The 25,881-nt window shown below is 42.1% G+C and overlaps 1 protein-coding gene across 1 annotated transcript; it reads left to right on the top strand.

Moving 5' to 3' along the window:
- Positions 1–36: 36 nt before the first annotated feature.
- Positions 37–24,211, top strand: LOC119697461 (desmoglein-2-like). Its single transcript, XM_038128257.1, has 15 exons — positions 37–217; positions 5,985–6,020; positions 6,877–7,011; positions 7,963–8,121; positions 8,394–8,538; positions 9,628–9,788; positions 10,628–10,762; positions 10,905–11,090; positions 12,013–12,272; positions 12,983–13,125; positions 13,733–13,960; positions 15,408–15,638; positions 16,649–16,791; positions 17,911–18,255; positions 20,280–24,211. The coding sequence occupies exons 1-15, from the start codon at positions 173–175 to the stop codon at positions 21,303–21,305; spliced, it is 3,378 nt and encodes a 1,125-aa protein (XP_037984185.1). The 5' UTR covers positions 37–172; the 3' UTR covers positions 21,306–24,211.
- Positions 24,212–25,881: the final 1,670 nt, after the last annotated feature.

Here is a 25,881-nt window from a genome sequence, read left to right on the forward strand (position 1 = left end):
CGCCGCCGCGGGCCGGGCGGGGCTCGGGGCCGCCTGCCTCTTGCCCCCTCCCGGCGCGGATCCCGCCCGGCACACTCCACCCACCCGCGGCTACTTGTGCCCCCCTCCACGGGCCGCCGGCATTCCCGAGTTGGGCGGCCGCGGGAGCTGAGCCCGTCCCGGCACGGCGGTCATGTCGCGGGGCCCCGTGGCGGCGGTGCGGCTGCTGGCGCTGCTGGTGAGTGCGGGGCGCTGCTTTGCCGCGGGGATCCCTCGGTACCGGAGAGCTGCTTTGCCGCGGGATGGAGCCGCGGGGGTACTGCCGCGGGGGTCCCGAGTGCGGCCGCCGGAAAGAGGTGTTCCTTCCCATCGGCGCTTGGCAGCCCCTCCCAACGCTGCATGTGGCTGGGAACGGGTTTTCTCTCTTTCTTTGGGAATTAGATAAAAGCCATCGCTGTTTGCTGCCTGAAAGCAGGTGGAGGTAGGAAATTCCAACAGGAGCGGTATCTGGGATGGGTGGGGTTGCTGAGGCGCCGGAAAGAACATGAATGCGGTGAGAAGTTCATATTGTTGCCGTTTTCATGTTCAACACACTCTCTGTATTAGTAAATTGCGTTTCCTCTCTGAGGGAACAGTGCCAGGAGGGAAGATGAATCAAAAAGTTTGGAATTCTTTATCACCTTAGAAAAATTACATCAAATTCTTAACAATCCAGGACTCCTTAGGCTTTCTCCTGCCCTTCTCTCACTGTTTTTCAGCCATCAACCATTAGATCTTCCATCCTCTGAAATACTTTCTGAGGCTAAAAGCAACGGCTGTCTCATAACAAACAGAGAACGAAACACTTGGTTTGTTGGATTAGGACTGATGCTTTCTAGCTCTTTCTAGCTGGTTTACAGCAAACTCTTCATTGTATCTGCGGCATTTGCTTTTGCTTTTCACCTTTCCAGGCTGGCAGAACGCCTGCGTAAGTTGGGCTTCCGCCACTCAGACAAAGGTGAGGGTGGAGGCCATGCCCTGGGCTGTGCTAGGAGCTGCCGAGCAGCTGGGCAGGGATCAGGAATGGCTTGTTGCATGGACAGAATGGAAGGCACGGGGGGGTCGGGACCTTGTTCCCTGAGCTCAGGAACCTGCAAAATCAGATTTGTTATCTAAAGACCTGTTGTCTGATGACTTTAATACAGACATATGGTTGTGCATAAGTTGGCCAACAACAATTGAACCTGTTTTTACAGCAAGCTGGTAGTTGGGGTTTGGTTGGAAAATGTTTTATCCTCATTTTGTCCAAATTAATGATGGAAAACATGGAGCACCGCTTGTGCAAAAGTTTTTACATATTCTTCCTGCAATACCTGAAGCCACACCATGGTCCATTTCGGTGGGCTTGCACTGGCTCAGGATGCTGTTAGTTTTGCCTGAAGAACATTATTTTTCTCAATCCTCATCATCATCAGTTTGAGCTAAGGCTGGGTCAGGATATGATGTACTGAGAGTCAACTCACTTTGGCCTAAAAGACTCATTGTCAGAATATTAGAGTGAATAAAGCTTCTGATGGCAGAAGAGAAAGAGAGGGACTGCTGGGTTTTGAAATTTTGGGGTTCTTTTTCTAATCAATAAGTCAAGTTTCTAATTTGAGAGTATTGGATTAGGGTCATTTATTTCTTACAAATCTTACAAAGCTACTGAAAAACAAAATTAGTCTAAAAGTAGTGTCTTCTCTGAGCGTCTTCTACCTTAAAAGCATCAGGAATGGTAGGTTCTTCCTCTCCCAGTTTTTCCTGGAAGTATCTCTCAGTGCTCCCACCCTGCCTGCAGGCTGCATCCCTGTATCATCATCCCTGGGTACCTTGCAGACGTCATGGCGGATCTCCCCAGGACCCTGCCTCCAACTCTTTTCCAGGAACATTTGTGCTGAATGGCGGTGCACTCTAAGGGTTGGGCTTGGCTTGGAGCATGTCCAGGACACACACCCAGAGCCTTGGGCCTGCCAGGCGGGCACAGCTATCAAGGGTTATTAGACTGGGAGGTTTCTCGGTCATTTCTAAAGGGGGTGGACATCATGTATCCAAAAGAAGAAGTCTTAGAACACTTCCTGCATTTGAGTGAAAGAATAGTTGACAGAGATGTATGAATCTTACTATGGGAGTAGCAAAATTTACCTTTTCTCTGAACGCCTTCCTCGGATTGTACTCTGTTGATGTTTGGGATGTTAGACTTAAGCTGAGTGTGATGAAATTCTGTCCTGAATATATTAGATGTAATGTCTGTAAGTGTAACTCTGTAATGTCAGAGTCGATGACAGTTTATTTTCAGAAGTCATAGAAACGAGTTAAGTAAAAACTATCACAAAGTGATGCTTGGTTTTACGAAGAGCAGAGGTGAGGTAATTCAAAGCAACCTGGCTTCTGTTGCCAGAACATGTTGAAGCGTGGTAAAAGTATTTACAACCATCTGTGGATTGATTCAACATTTTAATATTGTTCTAAAAACGAGAGAAAGCCCGTCTGTGGTGAGGTCTGAAAGCACCTGAGAAATAAATAAGGTCTAGTATTTTATCCATTGTATTGAACTGAAGTGGTATGTTACTTTTGAGACCAAACTTCAGAAAAAAAGTGTAAAAAAAAATTAAAAGTCACAAAATCCTGCTTTATTATTTTTTAAGGGAAATTAAAGAACTGGTATGTGAGAAAAGACGGTGATTAAGATGTTTGAAAAGTTTGCAGATACATGAAGAGTGGAAGAAAAGCGAATTGCACTGTACAATGAGAGCACTGCCAACATGACAAAGGACGTTTGGTTTGAGGCTAAGACATCTCAATATAGGTGTTTAAGTTTCTGTTAATGTATATGGAGATGCAGTGGATGCTGAGTGCACCTGTTTGGTTGGATTATATTGTACTTTTGAAGAAAATCTCAAGAATGTGTGAATTGTATCCCTCCTGAGTGAAACCACGTTGGGAGATGCATCCATCTGCTTGTAGATGTTTGATCTGTGGGAACAAACTAATTCTAGTCTGAAGGATCCATCAAACCATGGGTTGTATGGTGTTGGGTTCTCTGCGTCAAATACTTTGCTCTACAAATCCTCCTGTGTTGGGATTACAGTACTTAATTGAATGTAGTTACAATCAGTAGAGCTCAGAGAGAAATAAATATGGACTGGTTTGGGGGCAAGTTGAGCAGCGTTCCGATCCTGGTGGGTATTGGCTATATTTCTGCTGATCATAATGAAAGTTTAGGCACTTAGCTTTCATTTAGATATGTAAATTTGTGTGCCTTACTCAGAACATCACGCAAGCAGCAATATGGTCAACTTGCAAGGAGCTAAGAATTAGGATAATAAAATGAAGATGAAAATTAACAGACTTTTCATCTGTAGGACTATCTAGGGGCCCCCTTAGGTTAGTGAGGCTGAGGGACATCTATCCCTCATTTTTAAGAACAGGATAAACAGTTGTCAGGAAGCATTTGGGTGTAGTTTGTTTTCCCCAGGGCCAGGAGATGTACTAGTAGATGACCATGGAGGGTCCCCCCGCTTGCTTCTCTGAGGTCTTCACATGTTGTCTTCAACACCAAACTGACTCACAGGAGGTACAAGCTCCAAATCTCCTAACACACAGCGCACAGAAAAGATCACATTTCTTAGTCTGTTTCCTGGTGTAGTAAATGCAGACACGTACCTTCTTGGTTACTCAGTCTTTATAGTTTTACAGCTTAAATCTGAGCTTTACGTTGAAAATCCGTCCTTTAGTCACTTCCTGACTATAGATGAGAAGGGCTTTGGGCAAGAGCAGCCTTGCAGTCACTGTACATGGCAGTCACTCCCTTCTTTCCCATGCCTTCTTGCCTATTCCTGCTTCTTTCCTGTAGTGTTTCATTCTCATTTCATTACTTCAAGCCTCAGACTTTTTTTTTGTAACCATCCTGTTTTCTTCTGACAATGTGTTCTCAGCTCTGGTCAACAGTTGTCATCAGTAGATGTCTGGATTTTGAGCCAAGGCTGTGATCCACAGCAAGTGACAGAGCTTTCCTTCTCTGAGCCATGTAACAGAAGGCAGTTGAAAGATACTAAAAAGAAAAAAAAATATGGGGGGGGAAATTCACATGTTTGACAGGCAGTAAATTCTGACATTTCGCTTGTCCTTGAAGAAAATGTCACTAAAACATGCTTTTCCCTAAGTTTAAAATGTTTGGAACTTTTAAAATTTCTCATTAAAAGGCTGGATCCCTTTATGTATTTTTTTTCCCTTGTGTTTATGCATCTTGTGAATAAAACCATCATTCTTAAAAATTTTTTGTAGATATCTTCTAAGTCCCTTGTGAGGCTACCTGTGGACTGCAGATTGAATAATACAAGAGCAAAAGTATTTTTTACTGTCTTAGCATTAACCTAGAAAGTTTTGAGGGACATTTTCTGCTATACAAACAAATTGATTTTTTACTTTTACTTATCTTAATGAAAGATTTTCTTTTTATAATGACTAGTGGAATTTTTTCACACATTTTTGACACACATCTCAGTGGAAGATCTGATTATTCTTGGTTTTCTGACACTTTCGTTTATAGTGTGTTCTCAAGTTTCCAATACAAGTAAACTTCTCAGTGCATGCCTCTTGTCTCTATTCAGTTTTGAGACAGAAACAGCCTTCCCTCCAGTTTACCAGTTAGAACAACCAAGGATGTTTCTAATGATATCTTGACAATTATTCACATTCCAAAAGAGTTGGAGCTTCTGTGGAAAATCTTAACTATAAAGCAAAATTCTCCTGACACTCTTGCTGGTATAATCTCATTCGCCGTGAAAATAAATTTTGAAAATCCATACTATTAGTAAAATCAAATAAGATTAAGAGCATCCATGAAAACAGCTTGGTGTGAGATCCTGTCCCCTTCCTGATGCATATCCATTAGGAAACTTACTGCTTGATAATTTCTGTCTTCAGAAAAATTTGGAAAAATACCATTTGAAAAACAGTTTTGTTGAGCAAGTTGAAACAGAAATCTGCTGTATTGCTCAACACAGTCTGATGGATTGTGTGGGTACAAGATAGTATCTTTTATTTAAAAAAAAAAAAGCTGTCATCAATTCAGTAATCAAGGCTGAGTCAGAGGGAAGAATAGGGAGAGCCCAGTGAACAGACTAGAAACCAGTCAGAGACTGACTAATTTGAGTAGAAAACCACCTTTTCTGAGCCTGCTCTGCCTTAGGCAGTAGTATGCCTAAGAAAATAATCACCTAAGTTGCAAAATATAAGTAGTAATAGTTTTCAGAACAATAACAGTATCGGCTACCTGTACAAAGTTCAAAAGTTTGATTTGTAGATTTCCCATGTTGTAATAGCCTACTTTTTATTGTTCCTGTTTCCCAATACCTACATTTTTTGCAATTTTATGGGTGTTGTTACTTGAAGAGTCTATGGTGTCTGGAAAGTGGACATGAACAGGGGGTCTCTGAAAAGTTGGCTTCTTCCAGCCAGAATTTGTCACTTGAGTCATTCAAAGCCATGCATAGCTGTCCTGGCCTATCCTGGTGTGTGAAGCGGTTGGCAGTCCCTATGCTGAACATTAGCCTGCGAGGTTTTGTCAGAGCAAGCACCTCTGCCTTGTTTAAATAAGTGATGCCATTTATCCTCCCAGCAAGTTTCTGAGTAGGAGAGCTGCTTCTGTCATGTACACTTCAGCAGATGTTTGGGTTAGTCCTTACCTTTAAACACCATTTATCTGCTTTTCTTCTCTGATGCAATTGGTAACCCACCACAGCCACAAATCCAAGGCTTGCCCAGAAAAGGGAGCTTCACCAAAGTGCTGCATGTTTTTAATGTCAGTGGTTATGGGTGAATTTTTCAGAAGCTGTTATGGGTAAATAATAAATATTAATTTATACATGTCAAAATCCTTCTTCCTTATGGCTTTGCTGCTCTTAGGAAGCGGGTCACAAAAGTTATGTTTAAGTGCTGCTGAAAAGACATAGAATTAATAATGACTGTCGTAATTTCCATTGCAGATCTGTTTGAATTATGGACATGGACTCTATGTGAAGGTAGGATATAATGGAAAGCTTTTTCTTTATCAGTGCCTGTAGAAGGGTTCTCTGAGCAACATATCAAAGCCATACCTTATTTCAGTTGATAAGTGTCTTGAATTCTACAATTTTCTGAAATGTGAAAGCTGCATAATGAATAGAGAAATGAAAGCTGAAAAGTTAATAGATTCCTACATCCATCACCTAGAGTGGCATTGAAACTTTCCCCTAACACAGTAAAAGTGTAAATTGCTTTTTTGATCTCGGTAGATGAAAAACCACTGTTTTATTGAATATGTTAAGCTGGGAGTCAGCAGAGACAGTAGAAAATAAAGTGGACAGAAGGATGAGGGGTCTCATGCAGAGTGAGAATTAGATGTAGTTAAACAAGGATAACAGAGACATTGGGTGGATCGAATAGAGGGCTGCTCTTCCATCTATTCTGTTGCAGGGAGAAGGTTAAATATGCAAGGCACTGTTGGTGGGAAGATAAACACAGTGGTGATGCAGAAATGGTGGTTCAAAACAGCTTTAGTGCCAAACGTCTTCCCACATCTGATGACAAGCATTTAAATCTTCCAGAGAAGGTGTATTTTCACCAACCGCCGGTCATGGAAACTTGTTCATATTTTTAAAGCCTGTCTTGCCTAATTCTGTCTTGATGAAAAGACCAGTGCAGTTTTCCTCTTCCACCAGCTTGAGGACTGTGTAGCTCTTAGACTGTGACTCAGAAGGCAGATGCTGCTCCATGATTTTGAAGTTACTAGCTATGGAAAGATCAAAAGTTGCTCAGACATCTTGGCTACAGCAGCAATAAAGCATTTATCTGAAATGAGTAAATGCAGTGCTGACATTCCATCTTGTCTTTTCACAGGTTTATAACCGAAATGACAGGAGTGGCCTGCTGTCTCATCCCAGCAGCCCAGTCAGACAGAAGCGAGAATGGACAGTCCCTCCAGCTTTCATACGGGAGGAGGAGGACAATTCCTATAAGAATCCAATTGCTAGAGTAAGCCCAGAAAGCAGTTAAATATGAAATAAACATAAAAAAATAGAGATGGAAATGTAAAATGAGAATGTGGCTTCCCTAAACACATGCACAAATATTTCTTTAATTTTAAAGAACTTGAATGCTAGTTGAAGATTGACACATTTCCTTCTGTTTCCTTTACTTTTAAAGCCTGGTTTGGCTCAGTCTCTCATCTTTTCATAGCCCCATTTTTCATTAAGCTTATTCATTAAGGGAATGCGATACCTTTGAGTTTTTTCACCCCACTACCCCTGCTCAGGTGGGGTTGAACTTGGCAAGTGGGTCCCACATGTGCTGGTGCTGATTGGGCAGAAGGATGTACATAGAACATGATTATGTATGCCTAGTCTTTTAGGAAACAGAGCTAAAAATAACCCAGGTGTTATCCTGTGTGAAGGTGATATGCATCTGGTTCAGCACCAGTGTTCAAACCTAAATTCACCACTCCTGCCACTTCAGCATATGAGGTGACTGCAGGTGTTGGCAAGCTGTTGCCCTCTGCTTGAGATGCCCCTTGATGGTGATATTGGTACAATGCACACTTTTCCAGATGGTTTGAATATCTGCTGACAGCAGAGAAAGGATGTAATCTCTAGTCTCTGCAGCCTCTTCTATGTGTTCATCTCCAGGTCTGACCTTTTTCCTCCATCCTATCCCTTCTCCAGTCCTGGTATATTTCCTAGCCAAGGTCTGACCTCCCAGGTCAACTCCCTCCTCCAGATGTTTCTCATCTCCCCACACCAGATTCTCAAATAGAACATACAGCCCTTCCTGCATTCATCTCTACATCTCCACAGTCAGAGGAGTGCAGGGAAACGTGTTAAATATTTTTGTTTGTTTGTTCATTACAAGACAGAAAAAATATTTTGTTGCACTTTTAAATGTGGTTTTATTTACTGAGTGCTATTTAATTTGTTATATTCCTACTAGATACATTCAGATCTTGAAGCTACAGGAATAGTAGTAACTTACACTATATCTGGTCAAGGAGTAACAGAACCCCCTTATGGATTATTTGTTATCAATGGAAAGACTGGTGACCTGAACATAACAGGAAGGGTGGACAGAGAGAAGACTCCCATTCTTCTTGTAAGTTGAAAATTATTTTTTTTTCTTTATAGGTCCCCTCCTATCCATTTTTTATTTATTTTCTTTAAATGTGTCTGCTTGAAATAATACACATATATAATGTATTTCTGGATATTTGTGGATACCTGCTTGTATTTGTAAGCATATGTAATAAGCTTTTATAGTATTTAGACTTTGTTATATATAGTGGGTGTATTTCTGTTTTGCATATATGTTTGTATGTATGACAGTCACTCATTGGATTCATTTATTGTTTCTGTCTGTGTTATCAGGTCCGAGGCCATGCACTAGATAAGAATGGGGCAAAACTGGAAGAGCCAATAGACCTCCCAATTAAAGTTGTGGATATAAATGACAATTTTCCAGTGTTTTCACATGAAGTTTTTGTTGGTTCAGTTGAAGAATTAAGCGAAACAGGTAACTTTATTTTAATTTTTTTTCTTTCAGTTCTTCCCAGGATATGCAAGGGGACATATGAATTTGCACTTGAAAGCAGTACATCTGCAGTAGCAAGGGCACGTTCTCTTGCTGAGATAAGCCAGGTCATCCATGTGTGAATGAAGGATTTTATTCAAGGCTGTGTTGTATGATTAAGGGAGAGCATCCCCGTAGGGGCAAGAGGGAACAACAGTATTTCCTCTTGTGGCACCTTTGGTTTGTTGTCAGAGCTACCACAAATCCAGGAACCAGAATTCGTCTGCAGGAATTGCAAGGAAATGCAATCTTCCTTCTGGCCTTGTAGTCACAGCCTATTTGGGAGGGACTTCTCTGCCATCCTCATCCACTCTGCTATCCTCACCCTTTTATTTGTGGGCTGGAGAGGTAGTTTCCAGGTAAGCACATATGGCTGTGCCATAACCATTGAGGAACAAGTTAATGGCCGTTTTCCTATTCACATCAGCAAACATAAGAGCAACAGATTATTTTCAAGAAGATTAGAAAAGCTGGAATAAAACTACTTAATAAATACCTGGCAGTGTGTCTCTTTCAGTGCCACTCTAATGTGAAGAAACATATTAAATTGTAAGGGGATTGCACCATGGGTACCACCATGTATATTGAATGAAGTTGTTGGAGGGCATCAATACAGATCATTGGTATTAATAATGTTCAGGTAGAGGAATAATTAGTGCTCTTTAGAATAATGTGTGAGGGAAATGTTGCTCATTGTTCGAAAGCTTGTACTTTCTGCTCTGTGTGGTATCTACATTTTTCTGTCAGAATTACTGAGAGAATTTAACCCCTTGTTTAATTTGCACATTGAATTTTATGAGTTACAGGTGTGCAAATGCAATCTTTTTGTTGGCTAGAACATATAGTTTTAACATGTACCTATTGGGTTTAAGAACACTTGTTCAACTTCATGCATTAAATAAATAAAGTCAAGAGCATCAGAAAATTGGGCAGTGCATGTAACAAAATGCTCTGCTCTTGGACATTGCAGTAAAGGTATATACCAGTGCATGGTGGTGTAAACAAGTGCCCTATTCTGTTTGTGTTTTCCAGGTACAATTGTAATGAGGATAAATGCAACAGATGCAGATGAACCAAATAATCTAAATTCCAAAATTGCTTTCAGGATTGTTTCCCAAAGCCCTAGCAATGCATTCAGCATGGATAAGAATACTGGCGAGGTTCGAGTAGCCAAAATAAACCTTGACAGAGAGGTAAAAAAACACCTCCTTTTTTGATGTTTGTTAATAATGGTTTTCTGGTGCCCATTGTGTCACCCTCAGCCCTGCCTGCAGGGTGAAGAGCTGGCCCTCTCACCTTTCTTAACTTCCCTTGAGATTAAAGCTTGTCTGTCTGAAGCATGCTTTTCAGGGACAGAGGGAGGAGGCAATGGGATTAAGGCTGTATCCCCCCCATCACCTCCCTAGCACAGCCCCAGCCTGATGGTTGTTGCTTTCTGTCCCTCCTGTGCAGTCAGGGCAGCAGTTACACAAAACAAGGCATCATTTCTTTCTTCTGGGGAGTGTATGGCAAAGATAACCTTGATCACCGCCTGCAAAGTTGCTGGCTGCATCTGGATTTTTGTGGCCTGCCATGCAAAACGCAGTTCAAATAGTTAGGACAGGTGCTGCTGTGAAACTGCATTGGAAGTCACATATTACCAGGAGCACGACCTGTGCTTGCAGAGTTTTCCTTGGCCAGCAGATGGTGATGGGAATGCTGGCTCTCTGGCTGAGGGATGTAGCTCTGCCTATGTCCTGGCATGTAGGTGTCACTGGTCTTGTCCCTCTTCATGGTCACTGGCATTTTTTACTTTGAGATGTAAGTACAGTCTGACTCTTGGTGGGGAAGATGTGAAAGTCCTGTACCCTTTTCAAACCCTCAGTTCTACTCCAGCAGAATCTGTCAAGGCACTTGTGTGTGAGATTTACTTCTAGCTAGAGAGGAGTTACACTTGACCATAAGAGACATTACCAAAATGTAATGAAAGTCATAGAGCAAAGGAAGAATTTTTAGCTTGGATTAATTAAACACCTTTTTCTTACCATGACAGACACAAAGTAGTTATTCTTTGGTGGTGGAAGCAAAGGACCGTGGTGGTGAAAAAGATGGGAATGCTGCAACATGTTCTTTAGAAATCAAGGTTCTGGATGTCAATGACAATCTGCCTGTTGTTGAAAGTCATGCAGTAAGTACAATTATCACAATTCTTAGCATGCTCCTACACCTGCCACTACCCCATAATAAGGCACTGTGCAAAATTCCTTGCACTGATGAAATGAGGTAAGCCATGACATCTTTTTAAAGAGTGGATTTTTTTTTATTTGCAGTTTGAAGGAAGCATTGAAGAAAACAGAGCAAATGTGGAAATTATGCGAATAAAAGTATTTGACAAAGATGAAGAGTTTTCTGATAATTGGCTGGCAAACTTTACATTTGTTTCTGGCAATGAAGGTGGTTTTTTCAAAATTGTAACAGATACCCAAACAAATGAAGGAATTTTGACCGTTGTGAAGGTAAGTATAGATTTTAGAGAGTTTACTTTAAATAATAGAATAATTTATCCATCTGTGTTGACAAATTGTGTTTATTCAGTCAATATGTAAAATGTGTGCATACTCCTCCTTTGCCATATTTTTAATGCATTCAGTAATTCCATGCAATATAATAATTTTGTCAAGCTTTTCTGTTTGCATTTTGTGTGATCACTAATATAACTTGTAGGGCAGGAGTCTCTAGACTTCCCTTGCCCTTTGAGCAACTGCTGTAAACTTTCACATTTCTGCTGTCCTTTATTTCAGTATAAATTTCTTTATTTCCCCTGGCCACTGCTAATGTTGCCGGCAACACCTGTTCCATGATTCATGAGCTACAGACAATTTTATGAATTTCAGCAAGTTGAAATAATGATGAAAATATTTTAAATTAGTGGAAATGTCTATTCTGTAATTTTCACTTTTCATTAGTCCACAAGTACTGAAGATGCATAGTGCCCTAAGTAGCTTTTTTTTTTCCCTACTCAGGTTTCTTTATCTGAAAACTGCTAATTATTAAAAAAAATTTAGCATTATTAAGTGAATGATTAGGTTTAAAAAAAACCAAATGCAAACACATAAATTTGGAGGAGCCATGTAATTGAGGACTGATTCACTGAAGGGACAGGCAGAATATATGGGTAGGCCTCCTTTCACATACATTGAATAAGTTTCATTCAATAATATAAAGCCATACCTATGGTGTCATCCATTAAAAATGAGCAAGACTAACAGGTTAAGAAATTTCCTTGCACTATAACATCCTTACTGCTTAAATATTTACATCCCTATTACTCAAATAAGTATGCTATAGTATTATTTAAATATTAAATATGTGCGTGTTGTCTAGATACTGGATTCTGACAAATTCTGATTTTTTTTTAAATTTTCTTTATTGCTCTAGGAGCTGGATTATGAAAAAATGCAAAGCTTAAACTTAGGCATTGTTGTTACAAACAAAGCAGAGTTCCACAAGTCGATTAAACCCAGTTATAAAGCAGAAACAATTCCAATCAAAATTAAGGTGATCAATGTGCAGGAAGGCCCTGTGTTCCCTGGTGGCACAAAAATTATTGAAGCAAGTGAGGAACTGCAGGTAAAACAGGTTATTGGACAGTATCAAGCCTATGATGAAGACACTGGAAAAATAGCAGAACACATTAGGTAAGAATTTTTTATTACCATAACTCTGTATGTTAGAAGTCATATCTTATTGTCAACATTTGTGTGTTAAACTGAAATAATTTCAAAGGCAATAATTTTCTGCTAAACATCACCTTAAACATCATAAATGATATTCAATATTCTATTATGCAGAAAATTGGTGATATGAAAATCCTCCTTCTTTTTTGTATATGGCGAGACCTGAGTGTTTGGGTTGAAGTTGTTTGGGTTGAAGTTGTTTGGGTTGAAGTTGTTTGTGTTTGCATGGTGTGCTTGTCATACCTGTCTACTTTCAAGATTAGATTTACCAATCTGATTCCATTGTCTCCAGTAAAATTAGGAAGGAATATGCAGAAGCATTTATCAGTCAGACAGAAAGGGTGTATCACAAATATGTCTGCATGTGTGCGCTTAGGTTTTAAATCATAGCTTTTCAGATAGAATGTTAATTAACCACCACCATAGCCTTTACAAATGGTGCAAAGCAGAGTTGCACACCCAGGGATGGAGCTCTTCCCCCCATGCCTGTAATGCAGTTTTTCATGGGTGTCTAATGCTCAGCTTTTGCTGGGAGCACAGAATGCGGGGAAGAGGACAATGCCCAGCAGTGCAGCTGTGTCTCCTGTTCCAGTCTCACTCCCTGATTGTACTTTCTGTACTGCACCCATACCTAAATCTTTGATTGTCCGTCTATGCGTTATTTTCATCAGATACATGAAAGGAAAAGATGCAGCAAACTGGATCACTGTAGACTCAGTCACAGGTGAAATACGGCTTGCTAAAAATCTTGATTATGAATCACCTCATGTAGTAAATGGTACCTACACTATCACCATGTTGGGTGTAACTACTGGTAAGTCGAGAGGGTTTTGTTTTCACACAAATTGCCTGTCTGCAAGGGTTATTGGTTTAACCAATCTCTTAAGTTAGGCAGCAAGTGCAGTCTCAGTATTCAAAGGAGAGACACAGGCAACTCATTTTTTGGAATGGGCTCCCAAGGTATCTGTTTCTCCCCTTTGACTAGATGGAGATGAACTTTTTATAAGAGTTTTCAAAGATGGGTCTGATAGGAAACTGTTGGCAAGAGTTGGGAATTGCCAATATCTGAATATGGCTATCATCAAACAGCTTCTAAGCTCAGCTTCTAAGCAAGAAAGACTCTCTGAACTCCTTTTGTATCCAAGTAGAATTCTTCATTTATAATCTACATGTTACTGTGTCACCATACAGGATTTTTTTTCAAGTTAAAGTAATAAAAGAGCTTGTCTTCAGAAGAACTTTGTCGATATATTTATTAACATTGGGAGTGAAGCACTGCTGTCATAAGCTCCAGGGAGATCTCTTTCAACTTACTTCAGCAATTTTGGGGTTTTGGAAGATACTAAGGTTTGGGGTTTTTTTATTTTAAGATAACTTTTTGTGCACAAATCAATTTAATTTTTCATATTTTAAATTCTTAGATTCCCCAAGGAAAACAATCACTGGCACAGTCGTCATTCAAGTTAAAGATGAGAATGATAACTGCCCAGTTATTGTGAACCCTGTGCGGACTGTGTGCTCAGATGCGAAATTAGTTGATGTTACAGCTCATGATTTGGATGGTTACCCATACAGTTATCCCTTCAGCTTTACTGTCATTGATGAGCCAGAAGGGACAGCAGAAAAGTGGATAATTGCATCTGGAAATGGTAAGAAAATGTTTTTTTAATTACTTTCAGTTCTTTGAAGTCCAAAGGTCGTAATTTATTAATTCCAGTCAAACTGACAGTTTGGCTGAGTGAGACCAATACAGCAGCCCTATATAAGGAGTCAGAAATTAAGACCATAATTTACATTCTGCTCCCTTTTCCTCTAAAGGTTATAAAGGTCCAGACATGTCCTCTGGCCTCTGGGGTGTGTTGCCATCCTTCAGTTTGACTATCTTTGTCTGGCTTGATACCCTATGTGTGATGACCAGGATTTCATTAATAATGCTAGGAGCAAGCTATCCCCATCTTCTTATGGATAATATGCAGTGCTGCATTACCTGAGCATAGATGACAAGCTGTACACAAGCCAGCAGTGTGTCCTTGTGGGCAAAAGGTCCATGGTGTCCTGGGGTGCATTAGGAGGAGCATTGCTAGCAGGTCAAGGGAGGTGATCCTGCCTCTCTCCTGTGCCGTGGTGAGGCGCATCTGGAGTGCTGTGTCCAGTTCTGCCTCCTTGGTACAAGAGACACATGGAATTCCTGGAGCATCCAGTGGAGGGCAACAAAGATAATTGGGATTGAGCATCTCTCTTATGAAGTAAGGTTGAGGGATCTAGGCCTGTTCAGCCTTGAGAAGAGGTGACTGAGAGGAGATGTCATCAACATCTATAAGTATCTGATGAAGGGAGAGTGTCAAGAGGATGGATCCAGGCTCTTCTTGGTGGTGCCAGGCAGTGGGACAAGAGACAATGGGCAGAAACTGATGCTCAGGAAATTTCCACCTGAATACAAGGAGGAACTTCTTTACTGTGTCGTGACTGTGCAGTTGGAGCAGACTGCCCAGAGAGGGTGTGGAGTCTCTCCCACTGGAGATAATCGATAAGTGTATGGATGCAATCCTGTGCCATGTGCTTTAGGATGACTCTGCTTGAGCACAGAGGTTGGGCCCAGTAGAGATGCCCCCCTGTGGTCCCTCCTAACTTTAATTCTGTGATCTTCTGCCTAGTTAGTCCTTGACATGACATAGCCACAGGAGCACTTGTTTTGTTGACTCCTGATCTCTGTCTGTGGCCTACAACAGATTAATCTCAAGCCTGAAGCTCTGTGAGTTCAGCCTTTATCTATCCAGATGACATGGTTGATGCTATACAGCTGATTTAGGCTGCCTTCCATGCTGTCTCTGGTAATGTGAAATTTCACAATTATCTGAGGCTGCAAGTGAGCATGGCTGCTCACTTACCAGCATGAATTACTCGATAAAAATAAAAGCACATATACTGTAGCAGCTGCTAATTAAACTTTATTCCATTGCATTGGCTGGGCTTAACTGGAGGAGATTTGTTGGAAGACTGTAACAGTGGTATTTTAGTTCATTGGCAGGAGTCTATTTTCTCTCTTCTCACTCTGTCTTTTTTTTTTTTTTTAACCTCCCTCCACTTCTGTCTCAGACACCAGCATCCAGCTGGTACCACAAAACTTGAAGCCGGGCAGAACTGAAGTTCCCATGCTAATAAAGGATTTCCAGGGGGTCAGCTGTGCTCTGCCACAGTCTCTGCAGCTGACTGTTTGTGACTGTACAGATGATGGTGTGTGCCAGGAGAGGTTTGTTGGTGTGAAGTCAGTGGGTCTGGGACCAGCAGCAGTTGCACTAATCATCTTGGCATTTTTACTTTTGCTGCGTAAGTAATTGTTTCATATTATCTCAGAAGCACTGTAAATGTGGTCTGCAAAGCATGAGGAAAGAAGCAATCCAACTCCCAGGTTTTATCATCTTGATACATTCTGTGTAAACTCCTAGTCTTGTGGAGGTCATGGCAGATCCCCAGCTAATTTTGGTAATATCAGCATTTCACCCTCAAAGGATTTCAAGCTGTGCATTTTAAAATTAATATCAACAACTTTTAATATTTGTTTATGGTGCAGTAAATAACTAGTGGGGAAGCAGTGAGGAATGCTTTTGGTATTCTGAGATGTCCCCAGGTGAACCCTAGCTCTTCCTACTCAAACCACAGCACATTCTCCATTGTCTTTTCTGTCACTGCAGATTCACTGCCTTGCTCAGAGCAGCATGTGACATTGTTCTTTGGTGAGATAAAATAAGAATATTTGTAATTCTGCTGTGGCCAGGTGTAGCAGTGCTGCATTTAAACTCACAATAGTTTATTGCTTGTGCTGGCAACAATCTAATTGTGATAAAACAAAGTTCATGCCACAGGAATAATATTCTCTGCTTCTGAAACTGGGTTATTTTGAGTCCCCTAGGCAACACACTAGTCATGTCAAAGGAGTGGTGAGGTGGAATTTATGTGACGCCATGTTGTTATCTGGTAGTAAAAAGAAGAGGAGGAGTTAGAAATGCTGAGGTTGTACAGTGATAGCCAGGGCTTGGAATTGGTATATGAGATCTTTGATAGAAGTATAGCTACATACATGTGTGGCCATCTGCAGGATTCAGACCCTGATGTGTTCGTTGTCAGTTTGCTCTCTTGGAAACTGGCCTCAACATATGCTGTTGGGAAATGCCTTGAATATTTGGGAACCTGTCTTCAGTCCTTGCCAGCCCTCATACTGATCACTAGCTCATTAAAAATACATTTGGGTATGGGAGCTGGCCAAACTTACAGTGGCTGTAAGTATGCTAAGATCCTGATAACCACGCAGTTAATGGCAACCTTCTGTTTCCCTGTAGTTGTTCCACTGTTGCTGCTCCTGTGTCCGGGTGGCTTGGGAGCAAAGGGATTTGGTGGAGCAAAGACGTTTGCTGACATACCAGACCACAGTGAAGCGATGCTGCGTCAGTGGAACAGTGAAGGAGCAGCTCCTGAGGAGAAGGCATGTATCCCTAATAGCCCTTCTCTTTGATTTCTATCCCAGTGTTCAGTTTGGCAGCTGGGGCCTCTTCCCCACTGCAGGTGGATATTTCAAAGCTCTACGACAGATTTTAACACATGAATATTAATTTAAATTAACCCTGTGAAGCTCAGTGAAGGATGTGTGGGACATGACTCCCACCAGCAGCTGTAGAAAAAGCAACCATAGCACTTAAATCCTAAAATATAGGGAAAGCAGTCAAGCAAATGCTGATCATATCTGAGCAGAAGATAGGACTGTGGGAAAAGTGTTGAACCAATAGAGAGTGAAACATTTGCATTTGCAAGCCTGGAATGCTCTGCACCCCTTTGGGAGCATGATAAAGCAGCAAAATAATGGGTTATGATGCTGAGCTTCCCTTCATTTAAACTTTCAGACTGTTTTAAATTACTTCTCTGTGTATTTTCTTTTTGAAACAGAGGAAATTCCTTAGTAAAAAAGAAAAAGGCAGAAAAAGTGCAAATCTGCAGAGGGAACAGTAAATACCAAGAGAAATTTACTCTTTGTTGCTACGCTGCAAAACAAGGTTTTCAAAAAAAGGGCATGACACTGACATGCTTTTGCACAATAACAGAAACAAAAGATTTAGGGCTAACGCTCTCACCAAATTCTTGTTAAAAGATAATTAACAAGCCAAACTTGTTAAGGAAAAAAAAAAAGGGCCAGGCAGCACCACAAAGGTGGCAGGCAGTGCATACTTCCCCACTTAGTGTCTGAGGAAAACTGGGCAGAGTTTTTCTTGGAACATCAGAGCTCCCTAGAGTTTTGCAAGCCTATTTTTGTTGGGGTTTTTTGTTTCAATTTTTTTTGGTTTTTTTCATTTTCAATCCTCTGAGTTTCAAGAAAACAATGATCTATGGAAACATTTTGATGAACCTTCTTGGCAATACATTTGTGGACGCTGCACCCTGTTTTAGGAGGCCTTTTCCTCTTTGCAGCAACATGTATAAGTGCAAATTCAAACAAGTTGTAAGACAGCACCCTCCCTGTTCCCACCCAGCCCCACTGCTGGTTTGGTGAGTTCTGTGTGCTAGACAGCAAAGCTTTCATGTCACATCTTAATTTGTCTTATTTATGTAGCCAGTGCTAAGCTTCATTCCACCCACTGTGCTTGGGAACGTGAAAGGAGGAACGGCAGCAGCGGCAGCAGGAGCAGCAGCAGCAGCAGGAATGAGTGGAGAAGAAGCTCTAATAGGAGCAGGCAGCTCTGTCTCTCACGTAGGAGAGCATCACAACACTATTACCAGGGAAAGATGGGAAGAGCAAAGGCGTCTTCTTTCTACTGCCGACTATGGAGCCATGGCAGCTGGAGCAGCTGAAGGCATGGCAGGTGTGGATGGCAAGACAGTCATGTCTGGAGGAGGAGTTGCTGTGGGAGCAGCTGGAGCCATGAATGAAGAATTCTTAAGAGACTACTTCAATGATGTAAGCATATGACCCAAAAATAACAGTATTTTGATGTTTGCACTTAGCATTGTGAAATATCATGTTATGACAGACAGAGGTGATTAAATATGTAGATATAAACAGTCCTGATACTGCGCATATGGAGATGGGGGCATTAAGGATTTTTGGATTGACCACACTTGGAGTGGGACTTGGAGTGTGACAGTGTTCAGTCTTCTAGCACTGAATGCTTGCAAGGCCACACAAATAGACCTTTCTCTCAAGGGAAGTATTTGTGGATGGGATCCAGAATATTCAGCAATAGCACAGGAGCGCCTTGCCCGGGAAAAAGCCCTGAGAAAGATTGTGTGATCTAAATCTCAGGGATTTAAGAACATGAAACTGATCTCTAGGGAGGTACCTGTGACTCATCATGAGTCACAGCTCCAAACTTTACCACGGAGCAGGTTTTTGAAAGATAAGCCGAAGATGTCATACACCTGTGGGTGGGGCTGTATTTTCAAAGTAGCTGATGCAGTAAGTGATGCTGACTTGTCTGTTTGCCCAGCAGCCTGGGTAAAGGGCCATTCATCAAAAGTGTATGAGGCATATGTTGCAATCCCCTTCCTTTTTTTTTTTTACTGACCTAACCATTGGCCAGTAGGTTGTTCCTGTTGTTGAAGCTACTTCTCTTCATGTTACACACATCATTAGTCCTTTGGCTGAAGAGCTCCTCATAGTGAAAGTTTGACTTCTGTGCACCATCACCTGTACAAACAAAACGTCTCTACACCCTACAACTGGCAGCTGATGTGGTTTTAAAGGGGAGTAACTTTGCAGATTTCAATCACCACCTCAGGCCAGGGAAAGATTTGAGCCTTAGGTACTTGTATGTCTCAGAGTGGTCTAGCTACTGGTCTCCTAGGTGAACAGATGCTACAGTAGCAATCTCCTTTTCTTCAACTCTTTGTGACATAACTTAAAAGCATAACTGCCTGATGAAATCCGCAGGAGGAAAGTCATACTCAGTATCCGTTCTGGGAGGCTAAAGTATCTCAGATTAGGGGTGAGGAAACAGACAAATAACCAAACCAAATTGTTTCAACTGCTGATTTTGTGGCAGAACCTTGGGTTGTGTGCCTACTTCCAGGATCAAATGCAGATAAACATGCAGAGTCAAATGCGGTCTGGATATATAGCACATTACACAGACTCCTGAGCTAACTTGCTGTCCAGAACTTCGAATGTGGCAGAAAGGTGGTTCTGATCACAAGCCAGGAGCCATATTAGATAAAGCTGGTTCAGCGGGCCCAGAGGATTTGGCTTTCTTCACTTTTGGAACTGGAGCTGATGCAAGCACATACACAGATATTTCTGCCAGCACCGCATCAGCTCCGAGGCAGACACTGCTTTCAGATTGAGCTGACCCTGTAGGCACTGTAGCCAGAACTCGTGAGCCCTCCTTCTTGCCAGATAGCTTGCATAGATCCTAAGAATTTATATGATGAACTATGCATCCATGCTTTACCAATCCATATAACTTTTTGATTTGTTTCCTGTTGGGCATCTTGCATGTGATCCTGTAGTCTGCGCTAGAGAAAAGGGCCATGGTAGGTGATAACATGTCAGCATGTACTCAATGTTTAAATGTTAGGATGCTCTCAGAAATGGTCTTGGTGTTCTCCCACAGAAACCTAGTTAAAGGTGAAGTTCATTCACTGAACTAAAACTAAAGCAATTTCTTCATGACTGTGGATCAGTATCACAAGTGGCACATTTACTGGAAGGAACAGCAGCAGGTGGTGATGGTATCCAAGGCTTTAAATATAATCTCAGATTTTTCTTCTCATCAAGTGCACTGTCAAGTTCAGACTAATTTCAAAAAAACAAAAAACGTGTTAGGTACAGCCCTCACTTGGCTGACAGTTTCTGTGGGATCAGTTCAGTTTCTTATTTCTTATTTTGAATTTGTTGAATTGTCCAAGCATTTCTGATTTTTCAAAATTACTAAGTCTAGAGCTGGTATTAATGAACTTTTGCTTGATCTTGTTTTCTGTCTGCAGAAAGCTGTCTCTTTTGCGGATGAAGATGAAGAGCAAGCTGCAAAAGACTGTCTCCTGATTTATTCCCAGGGAGAATCAGGCTCCCCTCATGGCTCCGTTGGCTGCTGCAGCTTCATTGAGGGGGATCTTGATGACCATTTTCTTGATGATTTAGGAGAAAAGTTTAAGACTCTAGCAGAAATATGTATAGGTAGACAGATCAACATGAAAGACAGTGGCTACAAGAATGAATCAGGTTTTGGTCTTAGTGAAGCTAAGTCACAGTTCTTACATCAGCAGAATGCTTCCACCTCTGAACAAGCCTTTGCCTCAGGCAGTGGTTTCCAGTCCATCCCACCCATGCAAACAGGCAGTGGCACAGGAGAAAGCACCCTCTCCAAGGAGGTGGTCACAGAAACAACCTTTTCATCATCCCATTCTGGGCAGCACAGTGCCCGTCACCTTCCCACAAGCCACACAGAGAGCAATGTCACTGTGACAGAAACATCCTATTCTGTGGGGGCTCCTGCCCACTCGGCCCCTGTCTTTTTGGACCCCCAGTTTAAGGAGAATGTAGTGGTGACAGAGAGAGTGCTGGCACCTGCATCGAGCATTCAGGGGATGGTGAAAATCCCTGATTTGCCACATGGAAGTAACGTGGTGGTTACAGAAAGGATGGTGAAGTCAGCAGGTACAGGGCCAGGAGCCCTGGCAGTTCAGGATCTTCCTGACTCGCAGTATGTCGTGGTGAGGGAGCGAGAGAGGGTGCTTGTGCCAGCTGCAGAGCAGGGCTCGCTCAGTTTCCCCGCTTCGACAGAGGAATGCAGCACGGTGCTGAATGAAAGGGTGGTGACAGCCTCGGGGCTGCAGAGCAGAGCTGAACAGGCAACAGGTGCCAGCTCAGGAAGGAAAGAGCATGCTCTGATCACAGACTCCGCACTTAACTTGATGGGCTCTGTCTCACAAGGGCCATCTCCTGCCGGTGCCACACTGAGCAAGTCTTCCAGGGTCACCAAATACAGCACAGTGCAGTACACTCGCTCATAGCCTGGCTCCATGCGGGGGTGGCAGTGTCCAGCTGGAGCTTCCAGAATGACATGTACTCATTTGCACTAGTTTGTATAAGTATGGATTATATGACCAGGAAGCAAGTAAGGAAATCTGGTGTTATGTTACATTGGTAGGGATGCCTTTGAAATGAAAAGATAGATGTGGGAAATACTTTTTTTTTTCCCCTGGTTTGCTATTTTTTATTGCTTTTTATTAGACAGATAGTGTAACAATGCCATATAACCAGAGCTGTATAATTATAGGAAAACAGGAAAAAAGTCTCCAATCTAGTGATGGATAGTAGCCTGCAAAGCACAAGTAAAGTTTTTGAACTGCTGTTGACTGCATCTGAAGTCCTCCTGTGAGGGCAGTCAGTTTCTCATTGTGTGTTTGCCGTTGTGTTGTGGGCCATGGTAGCTCCTCCTGAACCTTGCCAAGAACTCCTCCTGAGAAGCCCAGGCCACCAAAGCTAGTATGCCTTCAGAGCAGTGGTGTGTTGATCTCCTGAAGAGATGTCACAATTTCGGGTTATCAGAATTTGTAACTTAAGCAATAATACTTGCATAATACCACAGCAGTTAGAGACCAAGTAGCAAAAAAGCTGAGAACTACAATTTTTCATTACCTCAGTCTAAAAGTTCCATTACTTGGTGTGGGTCTACACTGAAATGGACAAGTAAGCATTTGCATCGTGCACATTTCTCACTTTATTTAACTCATGAGAAACAGCCAAGGCTTACCTTAGCCTTAGAGTCAGAGGTTCAGTCAGTGGCTTTGTCAGCAAAGCTTACGGCCTTTGGACATCTGTAGGAGCTGATTTACAGGTGCAATTTGGTATTTGGAATTGGTTCTGGAACTCACAGACATAGAAGTCAGCCTTGTGTGTGTGAGGTTCCACTAGTTTCAGTATCAGAGCTCAAGTGGCTGGTATAGTGCTGTGTAATGACAGCTTCCCTTGGCTGTGACAAGATAACAGGAAGCTCCCTTTAGCTCTGCAATATTTGAGCTTACTTTGCTTTCCTTGAAGTTTATGTGGTAAAAGCAAGAGATGGTACTGCACTGTATATATATGCACACATGTAAATATTTTTATGCTGTTTGGAACATTCTGAAGTTAATTTTATACTGGAAAAAATGTCTTACAACTCCTTATATTTTCTCAGAGTAGAAGTATTTTAGAGGAGGCATAGGTAGCATGTTTATCTCATACCTGTAAAATCGGCAAGTGCAAAGCCCGTGGACCTGCAGAACTTTCAGATTGTCTCCATCTCCTGGAATTTTCCTGCAGCTGCAGTGTTATGTTTTCCACTGATGTGTTCTGCCTTTGACTGGAAATGCTCTCATTGTGTTTAGTTTTACTAATAGTAAAAGTTGCTTCAAAAACATAAATACATGAACTAGGAAACCATGGCTGTGCTCAACTGTGACAGCTGGGGCATTATGTTAAGTGGAGAAGTATTTTCAAACATATCAGACTCCCTGCTTGCTTGGACCTATTGGTTATTTATCTCTTACACTACATTTTTAAAATACATGCATTTATTTCTAAGCAAGCCTGCAGTTCCAAGTGGTCACCACTCTTCTGAATTTCTGATAGAGTATCTTTGTGCGTTTATGCAATCTTAAAATAAAGAACTCTACTGTATTTTTTAATTCTTCATTCAAACAGCTACCCCAGTGAAAACAGTGGCTTTCCTACTGCAAATAAAGAGTTTAAAGATAGAATGAGGACTGAGATTTCCCAAACAGCCTCAAGGAATATCTGAAGGATGCAGAGGTAAAAATGTTGGTGTCCTGCTGTAACTTAAAGATTCTGACAAAAATGTGAATTCTGCCTTGTGGTTAAGTGCACTAAATTCTGTACTAACTTGATGCAAGAGAACAGCATCCCTGCCATAGATTTACTGGGCTTTGAGTCAGACCCTTCAAATCAGTTTATGCTTCCAGTTTATGCATGGCACAGAACAGTCTCAGTTTTATAACACATTAAAACATACAGTTGTTAGCATCCAGGAGAAGAGGTAAGAGTGTAATGTTCGTATATAAACTGCTTTCACAGATCTGCTTGTAAAGAGTCTATTTGAATGGATTTGGTAAGAGCAAGTCTCCATTATTTTACTTAGACTTGTACCAAGGCTGCAGCTACTATCAGCATATCAGCATGTGTTAATGCTGGCAGAACATCCATCAGATTAAGTCACTCACTTCTCATGGAGCTGTGTTTTGTAAACGATAGTGACTGGTGGGAGGAATGTGCAGACCCAAATTAATGGAAGTTCCTGGTTAGCATCTGACTACTAGATAACCCTGAGAGGGGGACTAGCCCCAGACACTTATCTTTGTGAGAGATGCCTTGTTGTGACTTCAAAAGGAAAGCAAAGTCTGTAATTTTCTTATCTAACAATAATAGAGCACAGTTATGCTGAAATTCCAGCATGACAGGGATTAGATCCATGCTGCTTTCTGTGATTTATGTTACCTGTGAATCTTGGTAAGTATGGTGGACTCCATGAGTATAAGCCAGCCTGCCACAACAAGGATGCAGCTTGTGTCCTGCATACCTACAAGGAAGTATCTCTGTGTCATCCCTCAGTGTCTAGTTGGAGCTAGGTTAGACTTTGCAAGATAGTACAATCTTTTCCAGGCTCCATTCTTTCCTGGGAATTTGCCCATAGTCCCCCGTCAAAGGTTTAAAGCTTCTCAGGCTTATCAGCAGTAAATCAGTTTTTAAAAAGTTAAATCAGCTGCTATCCCTAGGAGAGTGTTTTATGGCCTTAAGGCATCTCAAAAATGCATCACTCCTCCAGTGTGCACTGCAGTGGTGGAGCTGGTGGTGCTCTCTGTCTCCTCTGCTGGCCCCTTCTCCTTCCAGGTGGCCTTTGAGCTTCCAGGGAGCTCAGAGTGTATTGACAGCTGTCTGTCCTTCTTACCTTATTTGCAGGAAGGTTGGCCTCTGCCTGCAGCTAGTGCAGGTTCTCAAAGCACACAGAGTTTGCACGGTTTCATGTAGCTTTTCAAGGCCCACTGCATGGAAAAGCAAGGAATTGGGGATTATTGAACTCACAAAAATGGATTCCAGATATGGGAAAAGCTGAGAGCTCTATAAGGAAAATCTTCTTCCACAGGCACCTTTGGGTGGCTGCTGCTACACACATGGGATGCTGGATGACAAGGACTTTTGGCATGATGAGGGAGGGGCTCGGTGTCGAGTTGTAACAGGACAGCACTCACCTGAGGCAAAACGATGGATTAAGGTGACTGTATGAGGAGAAATGGTGTTCCTTTCCCTGCATAGACAGCAATAATTGAATTTAAAAAATCACGTAGGGTAGGGCCCTGATTGCCTGATAAGCCATGCCCAGTGCCCCAACCCTCTGGTGTGACTAGTAAGAGTCACTGCCAGGAAACAACTGCACATATGTAGCCAATGTGACTCCTGAACTACACAAAGTGGTTGCAGTCACCAGCTCCCAGTTTCTCCTTGGCCCCAGGAGCCAGCAGTGCAAGTGGTCAGGTCTCCCCACCATGTCATATTGCTCAGCCTCCTGGCTGCCAAAAATCAAATGCAGAGCTGGATATCTATTCCCTATTTTGTGGGGCTGGTATGTGGGGAAATTATCCTCATTTTTACAGCGACCCATTCGTGAAGCCATGGAGGCTGTAATGAAAAGGGGCATAACAGTGGGACCCACAGCTGAAAATTGTATTTTTATGTAGTTCTTAGCAATTTTTTTTATGCCAAGTCGTGAAACTTCTAACACTATCTTGTATTAGTTAGGGAAGCCAAGGGAGAGAGGGTTTCACACTGAGCAGCTATTCCCCCTGCTTAGTTCATCATTTTCTGTTAGATACTGATGTGTATGGAGTGGTAGCACTGGTTTTAAAATTGCCCTGAAACTCATTTCCTTGAAATATGCAACAGAAAGTCTTCAGCCATATGTTAGGAGTGCATCCAGAAGGTGCTGTGGACATGCTGGGGGAAAAGCACATAGCAAAGTTTGTTCTGTGGGTGCTGGGGAAGCAGGAGGGATAGCCTACCCACCCCATCTTCAAGCTGGTTTCTGACCTACGTTTCAAATGTTTCATCAGACTATTTCTCTTAGATCTGTTATCTGTTATTTGCTAGAGCAAATAGAACTTGGAGATATCACCTCACAATGATTACGCAAAAACTGCATCGATTCCCTGGCTAATGATTATCCAAGATCTTTGGAGCATGGCTGAAGTTTAAACCCTGGGGCAGAGCAAGAGTTTGAGCAGAGAGTGCTGGTACCAGCTGATGGGTCTCCCTCGGGCCTTGAATCCAGCCTCCCAAAAAGCTGTGGGACGTGGGATGGTGGCAGACACTGAGCTGCTGGGAGTAGCTGAGTGGCAGCGACATGGCACTGCACAGCAAGAGGCACAAACCCTGGGCTGGGTACCAGGGGGAGAGCTGTGACAGCTCAGGACAACCTCCATCCCAGCCTGGTGACATTTTCCGCCTTCTCTTGCCACTCACTTAAGTCAAGCTGGTGCCTTCCTTGCTTCCCTATATTTCTTTCCCTTATAAAAAACTCTTTAAGGCAGATTTACT

The sequence above is a fragment of the Motacilla alba genome, chromosome 2, assembly GCF_015832195.1.
Source record: "Motacilla alba alba isolate MOTALB_02 chromosome 2, Motacilla_alba_V1.0_pri, whole genome shotgun sequence".
Classification (NCBI taxonomy): domain Eukaryota; kingdom Metazoa; phylum Chordata; class Aves; order Passeriformes; family Motacillidae; genus Motacilla; species Motacilla alba.

Excerpts from the sequence above, each read along its gene's own strand:
- LOC119697461 (XM_038128257.1), top strand. The coding sequence starts at position 173 with ATGTCGCGGGGCCCCGTGGCGGCGGTGCGGCTGCTGGCGCTGCTG. Across the intron at positions 15,639-16,648 it reads GGCATTTTTACTTTTGCTGC|TTGTTCCACTGTTGCTGCTC; the intron begins GTAAGTAATTGT and ends GTTTCCCTGTAG. Across the intron at positions 18,256-20,279 it reads TAAGAGACTACTTCAATGAT|AAAGCTGTCTCTTTTGCGGA; the intron begins GTAAGCATATGA and ends TTCTGTCTGCAG.